The sequence below is a fragment of the Lactuca saligna genome, chromosome 7 (assembly GCF_052625555.1).
Source record: "Lactuca saligna cultivar CGN05327 chromosome 7, ASM5262555v1, whole genome shotgun sequence".
In the NCBI taxonomy this organism is placed as follows: domain Eukaryota; kingdom Viridiplantae; phylum Streptophyta; class Magnoliopsida; order Asterales; family Asteraceae; genus Lactuca; species Lactuca saligna.
In genome coordinates this window covers 20037130-20061193 of record NC_136423.1, presented here as the reverse complement: position 1 = coordinate 20061193, position 24064 = coordinate 20037130, and the positions used below count along the sequence as shown (strand labels likewise).

Sequence of the window (24064 nt, the reverse complement as noted above, 5' to 3'; positions counted from 1 at the left end):
TATATATATATATATATATATATATATATATATATATATGGGCTAAAGAAGTGGGCATTCTCCATGTGCTAAAAAACCTAACACAAATAGGCTCCAAAAGGCTTAATCAACCTTGACAACCAATGTAATCCTATAATAAACATCTAAAACTTGAACCCTCCATGAAATCATACTTCAGAATTACATTTACGAAACATTACTTGTTTCTTTAAACAATGAAGAACTCCCCCTTAATGTTACACATGGAACATCAAATAATCAATGAAGTCCATTTGCTAATGATATAAACACCCAACTTATCATGTAAAGAATCAGAAACTTGATTCCCAACTAAACCAAATCAAGAAGAATCAAAGACAAGTTTGTTGTAACACCCAAAGTTTGGAAAGCCAAGAAAAGAAAGAAAACCCCAATTCTATGGGGAGACTCGGCGAGTCCGAGCGGGATCCGGGTCGAGGTGTACGCGACCGACTCAGCGAGTCGAGCAAGGTGACTCGGCGAGTCTGGTCTGAGCAACGAAAACCCTAAATCCGGGATTTGGAGCTTATTTAAACGTCTCATTCTCTCCCCTAGGATTCCTTTACTGCCTCTCTAGCACAAAACACTAATCCCTAGCCGTAATAATCGTTTTGGAGCAAGATCTACCCTTGGTGAAGCTTTTTGGAGCTTGAGAAAGAAGATAGTCATAGTGGAGCAAGAAGGGGGCCTTGGATCCAGAGTTGGTGGAACATTTATGAGCATTTAAAGGTAATAAATCATTACCTTCCCTCTTTTGTTTAATAGATCAACCTTGGCTATGAAATTTGGGGCTTTTATGCCATGCTTAAGAACTATTTTGAGTTAGAAGCCCAGATCTGAAGTTGCTACTTCAGATCTGAGTGTATCTTGGCCTAGAAAGTCATAAAGCATCTGTTTTTGGGTTGATAGTGAAGCCTCTTTGTCTTAAACCCTAGTTTGGATTGTTTTAAGCTTAGATCTCTTGATCTATACGTAAAGTTTGCCACTTTACGTGAGGGATAGGCCTTAGAAGTATGGATCTATGAGTTGGAAGCCCTGTTTGGCTCGAAAAGCCACTGCATGGATTAAGGACTAACTCGGCGAGTCCTTTGAGTGGACTCGGCAAGTAGTATGAAGATGGGAACGAACTCGACGAGTTGGATGAACAACTCGGCGAGTCTGTTGAAGATTGCCTTGGACTCGGCGAGTCTGTTCTTGGACTCGGCGAGTCATGTCGCGAAACCCCAAACCCTTCGAGTCAAGGCTCAGTTTAGTGAGTTGAGTGAGGACTCAGTGAGTTGGATAGGACAGAACTCGGAAATCAGTGAACTCGGCGAGTCAGTAGGCTGACTCGGCGAGTAGGGTCAACATGGAAGGTTGACTTTGGCCAGGACCTTGAATTTGTTCAGAGTTGAGTTAATTGACTTTTAGAGTTCTGTTAGGCTAAGTGTCGCTTTGTTATTGGTAGCTTGGAGAGTTAGAGGAGCAGCATTTCAGACGGTGGTTGGTTAGCAGTCTGAGGGTTACCAGCAGAATTCAGCAGTTCAGGTGAGTTTCCTTCCAGTAGGAACGGGTCCAAGGCCACAATGCCGACCCGTTCAGTTAGCAGTAGTTTCTGGACTTCGATCTGATACGGTAGTTAGTATGTTTGATGCCTTCGTGGCTCAGACAGGATTTATGTGCTAGGTGTTATGTGTTATGTGTTCCGGGCTACGGCCCGATGCAGTATGCAGTATATGTGTTCATGCTAGTTGATATGTTATGCCATGCTATGTTCAGTCAGTTTCCGGACTTTGGTCCGATGCAGGGGGCAAGGCCCCAGTTAGTCTGGACTTCAGTCCGATGCAGAGGACAAGGTCCCAGTCAGTTAGTTCGGACTTCGGTCCGATGCAGGGGACAACGTCCCAGTCAGTTTCCGGACTTCGGTCCGATGCAGGGGGCAAGGCCCCAGTTAGTCCGGACTTCGGTCCGATACAGGGGACAAGGTCCCAATCAGTTTCCGGACTTCGGTCCGATGCAGGGGGCAAGGCCCCAGTTAGTCCGGACCTCGGTCCGATGCAGTGGGCAAGGCCCAGTATGTGCTTTATATGTTATTGTATGGTATGTGGTAGTTTGGGGGAGTTCACTAAGCTTTGTGCTTACAGTTTCAGTTTTTGGTTTCAGGTACTCAGTTTTCAAAGGAGGAGCTCGGAAAGATTGCAGTGCACACACCATAGTCAGCTAGCCTGGGATGTTTTACTATGATAATAAGTTTGTATTTTGAATTAATGCTACGAAATTATGTTATGGTTTATGATACAGTTTTTATGAATATGGTTTTAGTAATGTTTTTAAAAGAAAATTTTAGTCGTGGCTTTTGGGATGTTACAAGTTGGTATAAGAGCCTTGGTTTGAGGGATTCGGATACACTTCGAATGTGTCTGAACTCAAACTAAGGAAATGGTAAAAGGTTTTTAAAAGAAAGACATTTTCGAAAGATTTTTTTTTTTTGAAAGAAAGAGTTTTTGGAAAGAAGAAAAAAGAAATTTTAGAAAGAAAAGAACTTTAAAAAGAGAAATGGGTGTGGTGCATGCAATCAGCCGAGCTCAAGTAAGTACTCCCAAATTACCCATGCAAGTTTATGCGATGATTATCAGTTTCAGTTTCAGTTCCAGTTTCAGTAGAACAGCATGCTAGAATAGGACTAAGGATCTAGGAGGATGCCTTATGTGCCTGCTATATGTGTTTCAGCTTTACGAGATTTGCATGCTAGTATTGAGTAGACAATAGTAGGATAGCCTGTTTAGGTTATGCCTGATAGTATGAGCTTAGCATTGTATGCTAGTACAGTATCTCGTTAGAGAATAGATTTGCTTGAGTAGTTTCCTGTATCCGAATGTTGCTTGCTTTGTGCTTTGTGGGACTCTGAGTGATGGGAGTTAGCCATTAGGTGAATACGTAACATCACATGTGATCAGGGTTGAATAATCTCAAAGTGTTGGATTTGGCCCTATTGCGCAGCTCTTGTTTGAGTCTAACCGTTGTAGGGATGAGTCTTTTACTCAAAGGATTATCTGAGCCTCATCACATGTGATGGTATTCAAGTGATGACTAATTAGTATTACAAGGAGGCCTTCAGCAGCTGAGGATTGTTTTGAATGGAGTTAGAGATTTCCCTAGGGAAAGCCTAGGATGAGAGTGGCAGAGATCAGTAGTAGTAGAAGTGACTTGGTGGAGTCAAGGTAGTTCTTGAGGAAAGTACGGATAGATGTGGAAGGTAGTATGGGCCCGTACTACTGAAAGCAGAGGATTCGTACTCGATTTAAGAGGGGCCGAGACAAAACCAGGGAACTAGTAAAGTGTGTGAGAGATCCCTCAGCAGCGGTGTGTATATTGATTTGTAGTGTGTTATATTTTTCAGCATGGTGACTTTGCGCGAGATACCAGTTAGCAGTTCAGGCACCAGGGAGGGATCTGGTTCGGGCTCTGGAGCCGGGCAGCTTGACGATCAGATGAAGAATTTCATTTCTGCAGAGATTATGCGCAACATTATCGATCAGACTCCAGTGATTTTCGGTTCAGTTAAAGAGGCCATTATGGAACTTATGGACAGTCATCTTGAGGCCTTTAGGGCCGGGATGGTTTTAGGGCAGATTGGGGCTCGTCTAGAGCCCGATTCGTATGAGGTTCAGGGAGATCCCATTTCCAGCTTTCGCCATCAAGGGACAAGAGTGAGTCAGGCACCCTGTCTTCAAGAGAGACCTCTACATGATTGGATAGTTGAGGAGGTTTCGCAAGCCTTTCGCGAGGGGTTGCCCGGCATGGTCGCGAGGATTATTGATAGGTTGACTACGAAGCTCCATGATCAGATAGTAGTTGTTCAGATGGTGGATGGGGTCGATAGGGTAGCTCAGGAGCGAGAGATGGGCAGGGAGTCAGGAAGGAAGAGGAAAACAGATGGGTCACAGGTAGCCACAGGTTCGGGCAAGAGGCCCAAAGGGTCGGATTGGAGATCGAGGTACTATCAGAGCCGCAGTCGATGCGGGAAGTGTGGTAGGTCGCACTTGGGTGCGTGCAGGAGGGGTAGTGGTGGTGTTTTGGGCTGCTTCAGGTGCAGTCGAGTGGGTCATTTCAGCAGGGATTGCACTACTACCATCGCCCAGAGACTTGACCCGATATGTTTCCATTGCGGTCAGAGAGGTCACAAGAAGGCCCACTGTCCAGGTGTGTATGCAGCAGAGCATGTGATAACTCCTGCGTCTATGTCTTCGAGTACCACCAGCGGTTGTCGGGGCCGGACTAGGGCGCCCACGACTCGAAGCAGATTGTACCGGTTGATTGCAGTTAGGGTCCGGGCAGCGCCGGGTGTTGGAGGTATGTATCTTTGCCTTCCTGTCAATTATTATTCATGATATTATTGTTATGTTGCTGCAGCGATATTTATAAGCGTATGTATTGGGGTATCATATTACCTATTTGTGATCGAGTTATATGCCATCTGCATACCTTGGATTTTTTATTAGTAGTCAAGGGATGGGTTTTATTGAAAAAGGTTACTTAGGGTGCAGTAAGTGTAGCATGCCTTGGAGGGACTCGGTATGTCTCGCTAGTTCGGAGTCGTGTAAGTTTTAGAAATGGAGTGGTTAGATCCCTAGCTATGGTAAGCATGGGATTCCTTAGCAGATTAATTATGGAATGGTAGCAAGGATTTGGATTTCTATTCATTGAGCAGCGAGGTGTGGGCAGGATCGAAGTGGGGGAGAACCCTCCGAGTATACAAGGGGAAGAGCACGCTGACCTGGAATGAGTGCACAATCCTTGAAAAGAGAGGATAGTAGCATAGTAATGGGTGGATCAAGGAGTTCAGAATTGGGAGTTTGGGGAACTTCCCAGCAGTTAGTTCATGTAATTGATATGGTTAGTAGTTGTTTGGGAATCCAGGTTGGACGACTGGCGATAGGACTCTATTGAGTCAGAAGAAGGATCTTGAGAAAGGTTAGCAAGAGATGTTCCCGTGTTAGTAGTCAGTGGTAGAGACAGCATGTAGGGTTGTGTGGATTCTGGAGTTGGAAGTTTGGAAACTTCCCAATGTTAGTTACATGTTCTGGATTAGTAGACGGTTGGTTTGGGGACCAAGTCGAAGAATTCCTCGACGGAACGCTAATTTCATCAAGGATATAAGATGTCGAGGTAAATGTAGCATCCGATGATTGAGGACTGATGTTGAGAAGTCAGGATGAGGAATTGCTAGCAGACCTAGGGATAGTCACGAAGTCCTCGGAATAGTGATTGGTAACCAGTAAGATAGTAGTAGTAGAGTGATGTAAGCCTGCGGAGGTAGCCGTAGCATTCACTAGCAGCCAGATAGTAGTAGTAGTGTTGTAAGTCTGCGGGGGTAGCCGTAGCATTTACTAGCACTCAGATAGTAGTAGTAGTGTTGTAAGTCTACGGGGGTAGCCGTAGCAGTCACTAGCAATCAGATAGTAGTAGAGTGATGTAAGCCTGCGGAGGTAGACGTAGCGTTTACTAGCATCCAGACAGTATTAGGGAAGTTGTAGGTCTACGGGTGTAGCCGTAGCTTTCGCCAGGTTAGTAGACAGCATGAGCGCGTTATCTGGACGCGAGGGGGGGGAAGCAGTAGTACCTACCAGTTTGTGTGCAGCAGCGAACATATAGAAATCCACGGGTTGGATTTCGAATTTTCCAGAGTTTAGTCATGGTTGAGCCAGCCATGTGACAGATGGATCGTCAACACAGTCATGAGATCAGGGAAGCAGTGAACCATTGGGATTCATGTATGTTAAGGGCTACCATTAGCCTAGGAGCATTATTATAGTCTTGGATTTGTTGACGATTGGAACCAGTCGGTTGGATCAAGAGGTCGTTAGGACCACAGTAACAGGATGATTAATGGAAACTAGTTCTAAAGAAAGGTTTCGTTCAGGCAGTTCAGTGTTTCAAGCAGTTCAGTGTTGCAGGTAGTCCAGAGTTTCAGGCAGTTTAGTGTTGCAGGCAGTCCAGTGTTTCAGGCAGTTTAGTGTTTCAAGCAGTTCAGTGTTCCAGGCAGTTCAGTGTTTCAGATGTTTGCAGTATTTTTGGGCAGTATTAATTTTGTGTCGGATTGCAAGTTCAGTCCTATTAGTTGGACCTGGGTGGTCTCAGTTCATCCGGAAGCCAGATTTGGTATAGCAGAATTTTCAGTCAATAGCAGTGCGAGTATTCAGCGTATGTTAGGATTCAGTCAGTTGTTCGTGGGGTGCGCGACACCAAATGGTAGTAGAAAGAATGCCCAGTGGATATTGGCGACGATGACCAGTACTGGGAGTAGCGGGAGTAATAGATTTGGTGGAGACAGGGTCTTCATAGTGACGGAAGAGGTAGGTAGTTATGGAGCATCGCCTTGGGAAGGCAAGGAAATCGTGCAAGGAAAGAAGGGGTGAACCCCTACGGGGTCAGTGCAGTATTTGGAGAGTATCAGAAAGATTGTCGGTTGAGTGTGTTGCGTTTCCAGAATGTTCAGGGTCAGGATGGACCCGAGATTATTATCGGTGAGGATCGTCATTGGTCAGAACGACTGAGCGGAAGGCCAGCGAAGGTAGGCAGCTGGTGTTAGAATGAGCGGTGGGGTATTGGAGGCAGATCGCAGTCGGTGGATCGTAGCAAACTTCGAGGATGAAGTTTAGTTTAAGTGGGGGAGAGTTGTAACACCCAAAGTTTGGAAAGCCAAGAAAAGAAAGAAAACCCCAATTATATGGGGAGACTCGGCGAGTCCAAGGAGGGACTCGGCGAGTCCGAGCGGGATCCAAGTCGAGGTGTAAGCGACCGACTCGACGAGTCAGAGCAAGGTGACTCAGCGAGTCTGGTCTGAGCAAGGAAAACCCTAAATTCGGGATTTGGAGCTTATTTAAACATCTCATTCTCTCCCCTAGGGTTCCTTTACTGCCTCTCTAGCACAAAACACTAATCCCTAGCCGTAATAATCGTTTTGGAGAAAGATCTACCCTTGGTGAAGCTTTTTGGAGCTTGAGAAAGAAGATAGTCATAGTGGAGCAAGAAGGGGGCCTTGGATCCAGAGTTGGTGGAACATTTATGAGCATTTAAAGGTAATAAATCGTTACCTTCCCTCTTTTTTTTAATAGATCAACCTTGGCTATGAGATTTGGGGCTTTTATGCCATGCTTAAGAACTATTTTGAGTTAGAAGCCCAGATCTGAAGTTGCTACTTCAGATCTGAGTGTATCTTGGACTAGAAAGTCATAAAGCATCTGTTTTTGGGTTGATAGTGAAGCCTCTTTGTCTTAAACCCTAGTTTGGATTGTTTTAAGCTTAGATCTCTTGATCTATACGTAAAGTTTGCCACTTTACGTGAGGGATAGGCCTTAGAAGTATGGATCTATGAGTTGGAAGCCCTGTTTAGCTCGAAAAGCCACTTCATGGATTAAGGACTAACTCGGCGAGTCCTTTGAGTGGACTCGGTGAGTAGTATGAAGATGGGAACGAACTCGACGAGTTGGATGAACAACTCGGCGAGTCTGTTGAAGATTGCCTTGGACTCGGCGAGTCAAGTCGCGAAACCCCAAACCCTTCGAGTCAAGGCTCAGTTTAGTGAGTTGAGTGGGGACTCAGTGAGTTGGACAGGACATAACTCGGAAATCAGTGAACTCGGCGAGTCAGTAGGCTGACTCGGCGAGTAGGGTCAACATGGAAGGTTGACTTTGGCCAGGACCTTGACTTTGTTCAGAGTTGAGTTAGTTGACTTTTAGAGTTCTGTCAGGCTAAGTGTCACTTTGTTATTGGTAGCTCGGAGAGTTAGAGGAGCAGCATTTCAGACGGTGGTTGGTTAGCAGTCTGAGGGTTACCAGCAGAATTCAGCAGTTCAGGTGAGTTTCCTTCCAGTAGGAACGGGTCCAAGGCCACAATGCCGACCCGTTCAGTTAGCAGTAGTTTCCGGACTTCGATCCCGATACAGTAGTTAGTATGTTTGATGCCTTCGTGGCTCAGACAGGAGTTATGTGCTAGGTGTTATGTGTTATGTGTTCCGGTCTACGGCCCGATGCAGTATGCAGTATAGGTGTTCATGCTAGTTGATATGTTATGCCATGCTATGTTCAGTCAGTTTCCGGACTTTGGTCCGATGCAGGGGGCAAGGCCCCAGTTAGTCTGGACTTCAGTCCGATGCAGAGGACAAGGTCCCAGTCAGTTAGTTCGGACTTCGGTCCGATGCAGGGGACAAGGTCCCAGTCAGTTTCCGGACTTCGGTCTGATTCAGGGGGCAAGGCCCCAGTTAGTCCGGACTTCGGTCCGATACAGGGGACAAGGTCCCAGTCAGTTTCCGGACTTCGGTCCGATGCAGGGGGCAAGGCCCCAGTTAGTCCGGACCTCGGTCCGATGCAGTGGGCAAGGCCCAGTATGTGCTTTATATGTTATTGTATGGTATGTGGTAGTTTGGGGGAGTTCACTAAGCTTTGTGCTTACAGTTTCAGTTTTTGGTTTCAGGTACTCAGTTTTCAAAGGAGGAGCTCGGAAAGATTGCAGTGCACACACCATAGTCAGCTAGCCTGGGATGTTTTACTCTGATAATAAGTTTGTATTTCGAATTAATGCTACGAAATTATGTTATGGTTTATGATACAGTTTTTATGAATATGGTTTTAGTAATGTTTTTAAAAGAAAATTTTAGTCGTGGCTTTTGGGATGTTACAAGTTGGTATATATGAAATTCTCCCTAATAAGTAATCAACCAATAAGGACACCAGAATTTTAGGGTGGAAACCTCTCAAGAAAGAAGAGTAAAACCACGGGAATATTATAGCCGCTTCAAATCCACTATCACAAATATTAGAGCAATACAAACTATTCTCTAGACGTACTAGAGGCATACAATAATCATATCACAAATATTAGAGCAATACAAAGTATTCTCTAGATGTACTAGAGGCATACAATAATCATCATATACTTGGAACTAAATCACATCAAGCATATGGAATCAAATAAGTAAAGACAAAGAAGAATATCACCAAAAACGTTCCTGATTTCCAGCAGCAAACAGAAGCGATGATTCCCGAGTCTCTGGAGCTGATCTCGACAATTCAACCGTTGGATATGAAGTCTCGATGTTAGGAAACTTCTGTCCAAAAATCAAAGAAAACAGACCATTAGATCTCTGGGAAATTATCAAACACTGTAGGTGTATCTTCAAAAACGGGAATTGAGAAAAAAACCATTACTCTCTCTAACTCTCTTGGTGGTTGAAATTTTTTGTGTGTTAATGAAATTAGGGCATGTAACACACACACACACACACACACACACACATATATATATATATATATATATATATATATATATATATATATATATATATATATATATATATATATGGGCTAAAGAAGTGGGCATTCCCCATGTGCTAAAAAACCCAACACAAATAGGCTCCAAAAGGCTTAATCAACCTTGACAACCAATGTAATCCTATAATAAACATCTAAAACTTGAACCCTCCATGAAATCATACTTCAGAATTACATTTACGAAACATTACTTGTTTCTTTAAACAATGAAGAACTCCCCCTTAATGTTACACATGGAACATCAAATAATCAATGAAGTCCATTTGCTAATGATATAAACACCCAACTTATCATGTAAAGAATCAGAAACTTGATTCCCAACTAAACCAAATCAAGAAGAATCAAAGACAAGTTTGTTGTAACACCCAAAGTTTGGAAAGCCAAGAAAAGAAAGAAAACCCCAATTCTATGGGGAGACTCGGCGAGTCCGAGCGGGATCCGGGTCGAGGTGTACGCGACCGACTCGGCGAGTCGAGCAAGGTGACTCGGTGAGTCTGGTCTGAGCAACGAAAACCCTAAATCCGGGATTTGGAGCTTATTTAAACGTCTCATTCTCTCCCCTAGGATTCCTTTACTGCCTCTCTAGCACAAAACACTAATCCCTAGCCGTAGTAATCGTTTTGGAGCAAGATCTACCCTTGGTGAAGCTTTTTGGAGCTTGAGAAATAAGATAGTCATAGTGGAGCAAGAAGGGGGCCTTGGATCCAGAGTTGGTGGAACATTTATGAGCATTTAAAGGTAATAAATCATTACCTTCCCTCTTTTGTTTAATAGATCAACCTTGGCTATGAAATTTGGGGCTTTTATGCCATGCTTAAGAACTATTTTGAGTTAGAAGCCCAGATCTGAAGTTGCTACTTCAGATCTGAGTGTATCTTGGCCTAGAAAGTCATAAAGCATCTGTTTTTGGGTTGATAGTGAAGCCTCTTTGTCTTAAACCCTAGTTTGGATTGTTTTAAGCTTAGATCTCTTGATCTATACGTAAAGTTTGCCACTTTACGTGAGGGATAGGCCTTAGAAGTATGGATCTATGAGTTGGAAGCCCTGTTTGGATCGAAAAGCCACTGCATGGATTAAGGACTAACTCGGCGAGTCCTTTGAGTGGACTCGGCGAGTAGTATGAAGATGGGAACGAACTCGATGAGTTGGATGAACAACTCGGCGAGTCTGTTGAAGATTGCCTTGGACTCGGCGAGTCTGTTCTTGGACTCGGCGAGTCATGTCGCGAAACCCCAAACCCTTCGAGTCAAGGCTCAGTTTAGTGAGTTGAGTGAGGACTCAGTGAGTTGGATAGGACAGAACTCGGAAATCAGTGAACTCGGCGAGTCAGTAGGCTGACTCGGCGAGTAGGGTCAACATGGAAGGTTGACTTTGGCCAGGACCTTGAATTTGTTCAGAGTTGAGTTAGTTGACTTTTAGAGTTCTGTTAGGCTAAGTGTCGCTTTGTTATTGGTAGCTTGGAGAGTTAGAGGAGCAGCATTTCAGACGGTGGTTGGTTAGCAGTCTGAGGGTTACCAGCAGAATTCAGCAGTTCAGGTGAGTTTCCTTCCAGTAGGAACGGGTCCAAGGCCACAATGCCGACCCGTTCAGTTAGCAGTAGTTTCCGGACTTCGATCCCGATACAGTAGTTAGTATGTTTGATGCCTTCGTGGCTCAGACAGGAGTTATGTGCTAGGTGTTATGTGTTATGTGTTCCGGTCTACGGCCCGATGCAGTATGCAGTATATGTGTTCATGCTAGTTGATATGTTATGCCATGCTATGTTCAGTCAGTTTCCGGACTTTGTTCCGATGCAGGGGGCAAGGCCCCAGTTAGTCCGGACTTCAGTCCGATGCAGGGGACAAGGTCCCAGTCAGTTAGTCCGGACTTTGGTCCGATGCAGGGGACAAGGTCCCAGTCAGTTTCCGGACTTCGGTCCGATGCAGGGGGCAAGGCCCCAGTTAGTCCGGACCTCGGTCCGATGCAGTGGGCAAGGCCCAGTATGTGCTTTATATGTTATTGTATGGTATGTGGTAGTTTGGGGGAGCTCACTAAGCTTTGTGTTTACAGTTTCAGTTTTTGGTTTCAGGTACTCAGTTTTCAAAGGAGGAGCTCGGAAAGATTGCAGTGCACACACCATAGTCAGCTAGCGTAGGATGTTTTACTCTGATAATAAGTTTGTATTTCGAATTAATGCTACGAAATTATGTTATGGTTTATGATACGGTTTTTATGAATATGGTTTTAGTAATGTTTTTAAAAGAAAATTTTAGTCGTCACTTTTGGGATGTTACATTTGTCAAAGTACCATGGTCATCGAATAAAATAAGCAAGCAAGCTCAACAAAAACCTGAAGTAAATCCCCTACTTCAATAATTCCAAACCCAAATGACATTTTAAAAACTCTATAAGGTTCTTATGAAATATTTCAACATCCTTAACCTCTATATCTTTGTGCATTTAAACTAAGGATATGGAGTGAGAACCTTGTTACTAAAAGGATTCAAATTGCAAGGATTATACCAAGGCCAATGTAGGGCATCCTTTCTATACATTCGTGTACAGTTTGTATGGAACTTTTCCAAGGGCGTACCATAAGGCGTACATGTTGCACACTCTAATGTTAAGGTTATACCATCAATAATCTTATTTCCTAAATTTCCTTATAGTTTGTACATGTATATGACCCGCCTGGAAGTTAATATTGTCTGTAATGCATGTCTATCTTTTGCATCTATGATTTTCTTAAGTGTGCTTTGGCCTTTATGCATTCCAAAACTGATTTCCACTTAACGATGGCTACTCTAATAGATCAAGGTATTGAAACTTTGTTTCAACTTCTAATAACATCTTGAATCATCAAATCATCATGGGAATGGATGGTTAGCTCTCATTTTCCTAAAAATCCCAAAACCAACACAACAATTACAAAGAGTTCTTACCTTGGTGATCCTCAGTTTACTAACCTTCTATTGATTCCAATATAATTCCAAATCTAGATTTATCCCTGATTTCTCAAATCAACCACCAGAAATGCTTCTCTCGTCTCTTTTCTCCTCAAAATGAAAAAATCATTCTAAAAACCTTAGGTTGCGTTTAGTTACGGAAAAAAAAAATTCATTTTCCGTTTTTTGTTTTCCCTTTTCGATTTTCGTTTTCCGTTTTCATTTTTCATTGAAAAATTTAGAAAACGTGTTTAGTTAAAACTTATTCATTTTCATTTCCAGTTTTAGAAAATTAGAATACGTGTTTAGATGTGTATTTTTCTATCGGTTTTCATTTTTAGAAAATGGTAGCGGCGGTACGGTGTGGGTGGGGGAGGTGACGGTAGCGGGTCGGCGGACGTGGTGGTGCTGACAGGCGATGGTGGTGGCGGCAGCAATTATGTTAGTGGTGCTGATGGCGGCGGCGATGATGGTGGTGGTGCTAGTGACGGGTTAGTGGTGGTGGTGGTGGTGATGGTGATGGTAGGTCGGTGATTGTTGTGGTGGTGTTGGGTGGGTGGGTGTGCGAGTGTGTGTTTTTGTGTGTGTAAGTGTGTGTTTGTGGGGGTAGGTGTGGGTTTGTGTGTGTGGGTGTGTGTGTCTGTGAGGGTGGGCATGGGGGTAGGTGTAGGTTTGTGTGGTGTGGGTGTGTGTTTGTGGATTGGTATGTGTGTGTGTCGGTGTGTCGGTGTGTTGGTGTGTTGGTGTGTATGTGTGTGGGTGGGTATGTATGTGTCTGTGTGTGTTTGTGAGTGGGTGTGTGAGTGGATGGGTATGTATGTGTGTGTGTGTGTGTGTTTATGGGTTGGTGTGTGTGCAGGTGGGTGTGTGTGCGGGTGTGTATGTATGTGTGTGTGGGGGTGGGGGGTGTTAAGGTGGGGGTACGTGTTGAAGATCATCACTAGCCCAATAGAATCATGTTATTGTCTAGAAGAAGTTAGCATGTTCTACAATGATCTGGAAGATTCTAGAACATTATGGAATACTATGGAGGAGTGTTGAAGATGCCGGAAGATTCTAGAATACTCTAGAACGAGATGGAAGACCCTGGAAGGCTATGGAACATTCTAGAACACTATGGAAGACACAAGAATGTCTATACTTATCTAGGACATTATAGAACATTCTAGAAACATATAAAAGCTTGTAATAGATATAGAATATGGTAGATAGTTCTAGAATAGCCATGATTGTATGTAGATCTAGAAACTTCCTATAAGGAGGTGGAAACACCTATAAATAGGTGTGGAGCTCATTTGCTCCAAATAATCCAACATCTAAGTATCTAAGAAAAGCCTCAAAGAAAGCAAAGTGTGTAGTAGTCTCACAAAGTGTAAGATCTTCTTAAGCGTCTTAATAAAAGTCTTGTTGTTTCCCATACAAAGAGTCGTGTTCAACAATACGTAGAGGTGGATGGGGTGGGAGTAGATGTGTGTTTATATTTTAGAAAAATTTTGAAATTAGAAAAATGTAGAAAACAATGATTATCAGTTTTCCAAAAATTTCCAACTTCTTTGTAATTTTAGAAAACGGAAAATTTTCATTTTCCGTGAAAAATTTAGAAAAATAGACGAACTAATCGCGTTTACAAAATTCTCATTTTTCTTGGAAAATTTTTCCAGAAAACGGCCCATTTTTCCGTAACTAAACGAACCATTAGCGTTTCGCTCTCAAGTTCACTAAAAGAATTTTTTTTAAAGAAAAAAAGAAAAGAGTTGGTGTTCCTTTCCTTTCGATTTGGGGATTTGGGAGGATAGTTCATAGGAAAAATTAAGTTGAATTTTTTTTCTCTTTTCTTCATTTCTCTCTTTAAATTAAACTCGGGAGCAATGATCTTTCCAAATCTTCTTGTTCATTTCCTTTCCCTTCCACTTCCACCTATTTCCTTTGTTTTCTCTCCTTAAATTAAACTTGGGAGCAATGATCTTTCCAAATCTTCCTGTTCATTTCCATTCCCTTCCACTTCCACCCATTTTCTTTCTTTTCTCTCCTTAAAATGAACTTGGGAGCTATGCGTAAGTGACTAACACTTGGGTATTTATAACCTTTCTCAAGGAATTCTATCATTCACTTTAATGGATATTCACAAAAATAACCATAAAATTCGAGATTTTGTATTTATAATCGACTTTTGATATATTTTAAAAAATGTCCATTTCAAAATAACTTTATGTCTCATCAAAGTGTAGTTACTTTAAAAAAAATACCATTAAGATCGCAAACTACATACTTTGGATTTGGATTATAGAAAATGTTTTTTACATAAAAAACCATTCAAGACAAACAATCTTGAGCACTATCCACAATAATATTGGCAATACAGTTTCGTTCAAGTGGCTCAAGCTCCACAACTTACATAGAGACCAAGTAATCAACCTTTCTGTAGATGTGATTATGATATTCAAGCAAAGTTTTCATTTTACTAGAGTGATAATAAGCCATGTAAGCATTAATTTGGTTGCCTGGATTTTCCAGATCAAGATTATGGGTATTTTGAGTGGTATGATGAAGAAATACCTAGCAATTCGTACACAATTTTTTTTATTAAAATATAAAAGCAATTGAGTAAGATGAATGAGAAACATTCTAATGAACCCAATGTGCAAAAACCAATTTAAACAAACAGCAGTAGCACTATGAATCTAACTAGGGTTTATCAATTGTTTTTATGTGTGGCTTCATGAGTATTAGTGTTTTGGTTATTTTAATATTCTTTAAAACTACACATATGATGGGTTACCCTATTTAGTTGAATGTCATTGTAATATGTTTAGGTTCTTGTACCATTTTGTGTTGTTTTGGTACAAGGAATGAAAATGAAAGGAAATTACATGAGTGTCAAAAATATCTTACATAATTTCATATAAAAATACATAAAATATGTTACATAATTCAGCAAAGGACTTGCCAAGTTTGCAGCAAACAAGCCTAAGAATGAACATCAAACATCAAACCGATAACATCATGTATCATGTCACCAGTTATATGCTTATTTATGCAACAATGTTTCATTCTTTTGCCAATTTATACAACAATGTTTTAGAGACTTCAACAATTTATATGCAACCATGTTTTAACATGCTAAACCATTTGTATTTAAAATCTCCTAGAGTACAACATGGTTTCATATTTCGTCTAAAAAACACTTAATTGCATAAATTTGGAAAAAAGGGAAACATGGTGACATGAACAAGCATTTAACCCAATACAAATATTACCAATATTGATAGTGTTCATCTTTTTTCCAAAAAAAAAAATGTAAGTACTACAAAAAGTTTTATGAATGTCAATGTCAAAAAGGTTGCACAATGCATAGCTTCAACATTTATTTCCTATTGGTTAATAATCGTACGCGTCATAACCCATCTTAAAGATCCGAATCAACAAATATCTGAAACACATTAAAAAAGGATTGTCATTGTCAAATTAAATCGACAATGTGCATAGATATTTTATTGATAATACATTAACTAGTAAACTGACCTCTACATCCGCCAATGGTTCATGAGTTTTCTTCTCATTTGTATCAAATACTGTAATGCCACTAATTTTCTGCACTCCATGTTTGGCAGATATCAGATTCTGCACAAAAAACAAGTGACTCCAACAATCAGATTTAACAAAATGGTTTTATTTTATTATTAGTCTGTATAAATAATGTTTAAATGATATATACCAGTTGAAACTCGAGGGATTCAAATGCCTCCACCTCAGGTAAATTCTGCACGATGAATTAGAATTTGATTATTAGTCTATGAGATCAAGAATGACGCCTAATATACAAGTGTGTAGTAGTTTAAGTATAAGAATTAAGAAGTTGGGAAAAATTGAAGGGGCTTAGTTGCAATAAAGGTAAAGTCAAGGTGTAGTTATGTAACCATCATTTGAAGTCCGCTAATCATAACATCCTTTTCTTCTTTTGAACCATTTAGTGATAATATTGAAACTTCAAAGGGCCCGAGCTTCTTCCCAATCAGGTTTGTAAGGCTCAAGTGTACCTAAAAATGCATTACAGTAAGTAGTAGTAAATAAAAATCAAACGTCTGAACGGTGGTAAATGACCATTTTACCCCCTCTCTCTCACACATTAATGTTTGATGAAAAATGATTGTTTGACATATGTTCTAATCGGAAGTTTAATATGGCAAAAATATCGTCAACTTCCGGATTGAAATGAATAAAAAGTAACACTTACAGTAAAGGGTTTTTCTAACATGATGACAGGTGGCACTTGCACTGCTCTTAAATCAATCTCTTTGCGCATGGTGGCCTAAAAAAGACTCATCACACCATTAATAAATAATAACCCGTATAATAGCAATATACTTACATTTTCTTTACCCATAATATACTTACTTTACCCCATAATAGTGTTGTACTTACCTTTCTTTACTCAAAAATGAAATGTATTTACATTTCTTGCAAGTATTTTACGAGTTTCACATTTTAATATTTTAAATTGCTATTAAAAGCGACTTTGGTTGACTTACATTACCAATTATCTGTTGTGTTTGAAGGCGTCCAGGTTCACCCAAATTTGTACGCCATGTAATCTGGAGTTTACCAAGTACATTATTCCCTTCGCCTTTTGATGGTGTAGATGACATTTTCAATGCATAAAGATAGTTGTAAATACCTCCTCCTGATCTAATAAGAACGGGTGGCTTAAATATCTCTCTGTTACACCAACAGTAAAATTCAAAACTCACTTTAAAATCATGTCACGTTCATAAAATTTGGTATTATTGGGATACTTCTTAATAACTTCATTTGTTACATCACCTAGTAAAACCACCCTTTTCGGAATGATGAACATCAGCTTTAAGTATTGTTGCACTCCATCTTGGAGCAGGCTCAAATTCCACTTGATCCATAAACAGATTTGATTTTGTATTATTTTCTAGGCAAGTTTCCAAAAAAGTAGTATCCTGTAATGAAAAAAGCATGTAAAATGGAAAGGAAAAATTAATTTGTAAAAAGTTAACTAGGAAACAAACTCTCATTTCCCTGACTTTTTTTTTTTATTGAGTCCTTCTTTATGCATTAAGTCAAAAAGAAACATTTACCAAATTAATCAGTGTCAACCTACCTTCACAACACGAACCTGCACAAGAAAGCACACAATCATTGAAGGGTAGAGTGAAATTACTAATATGCCCTTATTTAATAGAGCGGTACCTTTGTCCTGACAGAAAGTGGATTTGAAACCATGAACTTGAAATACTGTGGAAGATACTTGCGCTCAGTATCCCCATCATAGTACAGAGCAGTACAGACCAATCTGAATGAAGATGGTGAATCATAATTCATAGCAAAGCACAATTAGATATGAAATTATCGTTAAAATTAACTATATAGCGTATATGATTATGACCTACGTGTGTGCACCAAGCTCCTTCACATCATGTTCGACAATGAAATCATAGCGTCCTCCTGCTCGTATGCTTTCAACAGGTGCCTTTGTTGTATCTAAAAGCAGTATCCTCTGCCTTTCTGTTTGTATTTCTGACTGCAATCAATCGATCGATCGATTTCAACAAAGAAGATAGCATTTGGACTGATCGCAATTGTAATTAATCAAATGAAAGTAAAAAAAAAAAAAAAAAAAAAAAGGAATGTCACCTTGATTATTATATCCCTGACTTCAAAATTTGAGCTGTTGTTGATGCTTATATAACTACAAAACGTCTCGCCGAGATATATTGCCCTACAAACAACACATGTATTTACAGAAAAATCCATATTGTGTACTGATAGCGCAACAAAATTATGTGCACTGGGGAAGTGAGGATAATTACTCGATTCACAGAACGTTTGTGCGTGTGTGATGAAAATATGAATCTAACCCGAAGGACTGAGGGAGGACGAGGAGACCAGGTACGCCCATGGCGTCGGAATCATCGCGAAGGAGGAACCGGTTACGGTAGGTGAGATCGGCAGGTGAGGAGTCGAAGGAAGCTGAATTAACGCGGAGGAGGCGCGTATCGGCAGAGGGACTATCGAACAGATCTTCGCCGACGACGAGATCGCAGGGATCGAACCGGAGAGGCGTTTCGACGTGGAACGTAGGCCGGCAGAGCCGCATCACCCTGAACGCTAATGAGTGTAACGACTGCGTGCTGCTCATTTCAGAGACGACGATTGATACGAAAGTGAAAGAGAATGTAAAATGGAGGGGACGAATGGGAGTGATAAAATACTACAGGGATCCAATTGTAAATACTTATTTCTAAATTTTAACTGCTTGATAGTTCATGACAACCTATTTCAATTGTGGTCCATCGAGATACTCGGATCCGGATCAAAGAATTAATACGAAAAGAGCTCGATATCTACTTTCAAGCAGCTGGGCCATCGACATATATATTTTTTATATTAAGATTTCGTTTGGGAGGTTATTTTTCGAACTTTTTTATGTCGTCATATTTAACAAAACTAAGAAATAGCTTATAAACTAGTTTTTGAAAAATTACTTAAACTAGCTTTTTAGGAGATTTTTTAAAAATTTTCAAATATACCCCTTAATTAGTTATAGAAACAAATATTATAAAATATATTTTTATATATTTCAGTTAGTTATACCAAACGTCATTTTTTAACAGTTAGTTTTTCTCAGCTATCAACTAGTTTTTTATTTAACAGTCAGTTTTTCAGCTAACAGCTAACTTTTCAACTAGTACACCAACATAGTCTAAAATATAACATCTGTTTAATCTATTTTAATATTATTTTAGAAAACTATAATAAAGTTCTTATGTATTGGTTTTATAATCGATTTAGTCTTTGTATTTTTTTTTATTCAGTTAAGTCCCAAAAACCAGTAATTATATTTAATTTAACCATTTTACCCGATCAACAGTTCATCAAACTTTCAAACATTACATTTTTTGCTTAGATTTTAAATTTTATTACAAATTTGGTTAAAAATTTACCCTGTTAACCCTAAAATTTAGACTTCAATTATGAATTCATCATAACCTTAGTTTTTTACAACTTTTTTTTTTCTTGAAATTTGATTTCGAATTTTTTTTTTTTATAAAATCATATTTATACAAAAAAAAAAAAAAAAAAAAAAAAAAAAAAAAAAAAAAAAAAAAAACTTTCACATAAAAAAAATATTTTATTTTCTATATAAAAGCTTTCTTTTAACTAACTTTTTTGTATACAAATACCTATTTGTAAAAATAGATATTTATTAAGTACATAAATATATAAAAATTTGTTTAAAAAAAAAAGTGTATACAAAAACCTATTTTATTATAAATACATTTGTATGCAAACACACACATACATATACATATACATATACATATACATATACATATACATACATACATATATATATATATATATATATATATATATATATATATATATTCTATTATATTAAACATTTTGATCATTTCTTGAAATTTAAGAGGTACAAAAAAATAAAACGCTATTTACAAACCTTTAATGCTAATCTTCTCCAAAACAATTAACAATTAATTCATACCAAAATAAGAAAAACTTAACATGGAAATGATACCATGAATTGAATTGAAATTCCTATCCCCTCGGTGATGTTTTATTTCAAAATTCAAATTAACCACGTAAATTGCTCTCCTTTAATAAGTTTTTCTTCTATAAATAATATTCTATTATATTAAACATTTTGATCATTTCTTGAAATTTAAGAGGTACAAAAAAATAAAACGCTATTTACAAACCTTTAATGCTAATCTTCTCCAAAACAATTAACAATTAATTCATACCAAAATAAGAAAAACTTAACATGGAAATGATACCATGAATTGAATTGAAATTCCTATCCCCTCGGTGATGTTTTATTTCAAAATTCAAATTAACCACGTAAATTGCTCTCCTTTAATAAGTTTTTCTTCTATAAATAATATTCCCATATCTTCCTGCATAGCCTCCAGAATTGCGCAATGATTTCCTGGTAAGCTTCTTCCCTTCAAAAACTTATACTTTTACTTTTGTTAAAGCTTTAGTTTTGATAACCTGTAGCCTAACTAGCAGCCTAATTAATAGGACACTTTGGATTTGATCATATTAGTCTATCTAAGTATAAACATAGTTGGGGTTTTTTTAAAACAAATAGACCATAAGAACCATGTTAGAACGAACTGTCCTCGAGAAAAAAAAACTTGAGTCTCTAAGATCTTGCTTTTAAGATCAAACCAAGGTTTGTTACCCAATCTTCCACAACAAAAGGTTACCATTCATTATTTTCCAAAAAACATTAACGTCTACAAATGTTTGATTTTTTGTTACCTAGGTGCACTACATCGTTTGCCGAGTGATTTCAAAAGAACGACCTTTAATGGTTGATATCGTAAAAGAACTTGAAGCTGCACATGAATATCAATTCTTATAACCAATTGTTTATGATACTTTTGTTTTCTATATTTAGGATGTTTTTTATTTAACTGAAACTTAAACAACATAATATCATATTCTCTTTGTAAATGATTTCAATATATCGTGTGTCTTGTGGTTTGAGTAATGTTTGATGTAAAATAATATTTTTGAACCGTTTCATGTAAACTAATTGATCCACTCTCATAGTAAAAACAGCACTTGCTCGTCTACAACTATTGTAACTGGATGATGTTTTTTTACTGGTATTTACTGGAGGTATCTCAATTAACTCCTGTTGCTACTAGACATCTTTGTGTATAAACTAAAGATTTGGGATCGTTTAGTTTTTTTTAAGTGGAAGTTTTTATTTAGTTTTTGGTTTCCACTTGGTTCTTAAAATGCATGGATAACATGAAAGAAATTAGTGTAATAGAATAATAGATAATATATAGGGTTAAATGGAATTTATGCAACGAATTGCATTATTTCTCAATTTATGCAGTAACATGTTTTTTTGTCATAAGTATGCACTATGATTCGTCAACTTCAACATTATCATTTGCCGATTTTTTGTCATAAGCCGTGCGCTTCCATGTAAATTTAATTTTAGTGAACCAAATGTTAATTTATGATTGCACATTTAGATTTAGAAAACTTGATGTGTAGTGATCTTGACAAGAACTACAAACACTTGGCAATGGCAATACAGAAGTAAGAGACAAGCAACCAATTTTATTTAATAATGAAATAATATCAAAGTTAACATGCCCTAAACGACTATGACATAAATCATAAGATTTGTGAGAAAAGCATGCTTCCCGTTATCAAGTAAAAATAAACCATCCTTATGTCGCCCTTTTGCTAGTGTTTCCTTTGAAAAGCGATTCTGAATAAGAAAGGTTTTATCAAAAAAACAAAACGTCAACACGATTGTCATCGGTGATCTTGCTAACTGAGAGCAAACTTTTAGTTAAATTAGGGACTACAAGAACATCGAGTAAATTGATTTGTGGAGCCATGTGTGAAGTACCAATATGAGATATGTGAGATGTATGACCATTACTAGCGCATCCTATATGGACGCCGTCTACACCTGCCCATGATGAGCCCGCACCCGTCAATCAGCCATCACCTCCACTTGTTATTTAACTATAACCAGCTGTTCCTCCACAACCACCTGGTCATCCGATGATAACACGTTCCAGAAATGGTATTTTTAAACCAAAATAACAGGTTGATTTATCTCATTTATCCCCTTCAGTTCTTTATCATACTTTATTTACCACTAAAGAACCAAGAGGATTCATATCTGCCTCTAAGGACCCGGCTTTGTACTCAACCATGTGTAATGAGATGGATGCTCTTCAGAACAATGATACTTAGGAACTTGTTTCTAGGCCAAAAAAATCTAATATTGTGGGTTCTAAATAGGTATTCTGGATGAAATTTTATGCTGATGGCACGGTTGATAAATTTAAAGAATGTTTGGTTGCCCAAGGTGTAACGTCCGTAGATTCGGGCTAGTCAATTTAGAGATAATAGGGGTCGAAAATAAATTTTAGACAAAATATTATTTAGAATAAATAATATTAACCATGTTGTAGGATATGTCTCAAGGGTTTCGTATATATAAAGAACGCCGAAATCCGAGTTATAACGAAGAAGTTATGGTTCGTCGAAGTTTTACGGCAAAACCGGCACGACACCGGGAGACGTAAATAGTGAATTTTTGATAAACGACTTTTTTGCCTTATAAATCTAAACAAAAGTTGTAGTATACGTTAAACCGAGAACATATAAAAAAGAACGCCCAAATCTGACTTCGTATGAGGAAGTTATGAATTTTCTAAGATTTGGCATAGTAGTGCACGGCCCGAAACTCAAATTTTAATTCGAGCGGTTTTTGGCCTACACGACCTAAATGAGAGTTGAGTATCTCATTAATAAGAACCCAACGGTAAAAAGTGTTGGATTAGTGTCTAAGTCCATAACTATTTTGGTATGTACTTGACTCGATGGTGCATGGTCCTTTTTGGGTTGCCTTCACCAAAGCAACTTGATGGGATGAATTATGGAGAGAAAGGATTAAATATGATTTATTAATATATTATGAGAATAATATATTTAAGGAGAAATCATATTGTTTAATTAATATTAGTGAAGAATTAATTGGTAATTAGTTTTGTGATTAAAAGAGATTAATTAAACTTAAGGGACTGGAATTGTAATTATAAGATAATTGCAATTTGGGCTATGGATTGCCTTATATTAAGGAGTGGACGAATTCTATGGGAAAAACCATGAGGAAATCGTCCAAGACCTTAAGGAAAGGAATCTATGGGTTGCTTAGGGCTTAAGCATCCAATTTAAGGTTTCCTTGTTAGATAACCCTAATAGTCTAACTATATATACATCCCTTATGACCTAAAAACGTGGCTAAGCATCCTTCTAGGGTTTCAAACGTTTTAGGGCAGCCTCCATCCTCTCTCCTCTTCATCCTCTTGCTCTTGGTGTTTGTGAACCATTAGAGGAGTGACATTTGTGACTCTAAGCTTTTTAAAGTCAATACAAGGAGGAATTGGATTGTTATTGCTACATAACAATCAAGGTAATGTCTTAAACCCATTCTTATGTTAATATGATTACTTGTATGCTAGAATTAGGGTTTATAGTCTTGGATAACTTGCATGTACAATAGAGAAACCTAGATCCAAGCATTAGGGTTTGTATGAGCACATAGGATGTTCTTATAACTAAAACCCATCAAAAAGACAGACGAAAATGGAGTATGTATGTAGAAGTTACGAATTTTACGCGGACATTTAACAGTATAATCTTCTCATACTGTTAAATTTAAAATTTGTCTAGAATTAGCTGATGGAGTCTAAATGGAAGTTGTAAATCTTGTTTTACCTACGTGTGGATATAAAGAACGTCAAAAACGGAGCTTGTATGTGAAAGTTACGGAGTTTAGAAATCGGTAGGGTGTTGTGCGAAATCGGGTGACGTGGATGAATATGGGCCAATGTTTTCTCCCCAAGGCAAGCCATCAGATGATGACACATGGCACTGACTCGGCGAGTCAGTGGCCTGACTTGGCAAGTCCATCAGGAATTCAACCTATAAATAAAGGTGTCGGGTTCCATTCATTCTCACACCTTTCCTCTTCCACTTTCTCTCTCTAGCCTCCCTTAAGCCCCCTAAAGTCTAGGTAAACCCCCTAGCACCCGAAGGAAGCCCCGAGGCTCCTAAATCCCCAAGAAAAGAGCCTTTAGGCTCGGGAACGTTGCTTCAGCGAAGCCCGGTTTTGCGAAAAACCCGCTGTAAGTGAGCTACGCCTACCCTATCATTAGTGTATCTTATGTTTCAGTATAGTAATGTTATTATGACCTTATAGTAAGTATTTAG

The 24064-nt window shown here is 38.9% G+C and overlaps 1 protein-coding gene across 1 annotated transcript; it reads right to left on the bottom strand.

The window, feature by feature from the left end:
- Positions 1-15128: 15128 nt before the first annotated feature.
- Positions 15129-18475, bottom strand: LOC145005378 (uncharacterized). The gene is made up of 12 exons (XM_078964457.1): positions 18139-18475; positions 17915-17999; positions 17671-17801; positions 17471-17573; positions 17382-17396; positions 17075-17220; positions 16783-16969; positions 16488-16562; positions 16171-16290; positions 15969-16013; positions 15776-15874; positions 15129-15683 (listed from the first exon to the last, which is right to left on the bottom strand). Exons 1-12 carry the CDS (start codon positions 18417-18419, stop codon positions 15660-15662), a joined length of 1311 nt encoding a protein of 436 aa, XP_078820583.1. The 5' UTR covers positions 18420-18475; the 3' UTR covers positions 15129-15659.
- Between the last annotated feature and the right edge of the window lie 5589 nt (positions 18476-24064).

Excerpts from the sequence above, each read along its gene's own strand:
- LOC145005378 (XM_078964457.1), bottom strand. The coding sequence starts at position 18,419 with ATGAGCAGCACGCAGTCGTTACACTCATTAGCGTTCAGGGTGATGCGG. Across the intron at positions 17,574-17,670 it reads AAGGAGCTTGGTGCACACAC|ATTGGTCTGTACTGCTCTGT; the intron begins GTAGGTCATAAT and ends ATCTTCATTCAG. Across the intron at positions 16,970-17,074 it reads GAAAAGGGTGGTTTTACTAG|AGAGATATTTAAGCCACCCG; the intron begins GTGATGTAACAA and ends TTGGTGTAACAG.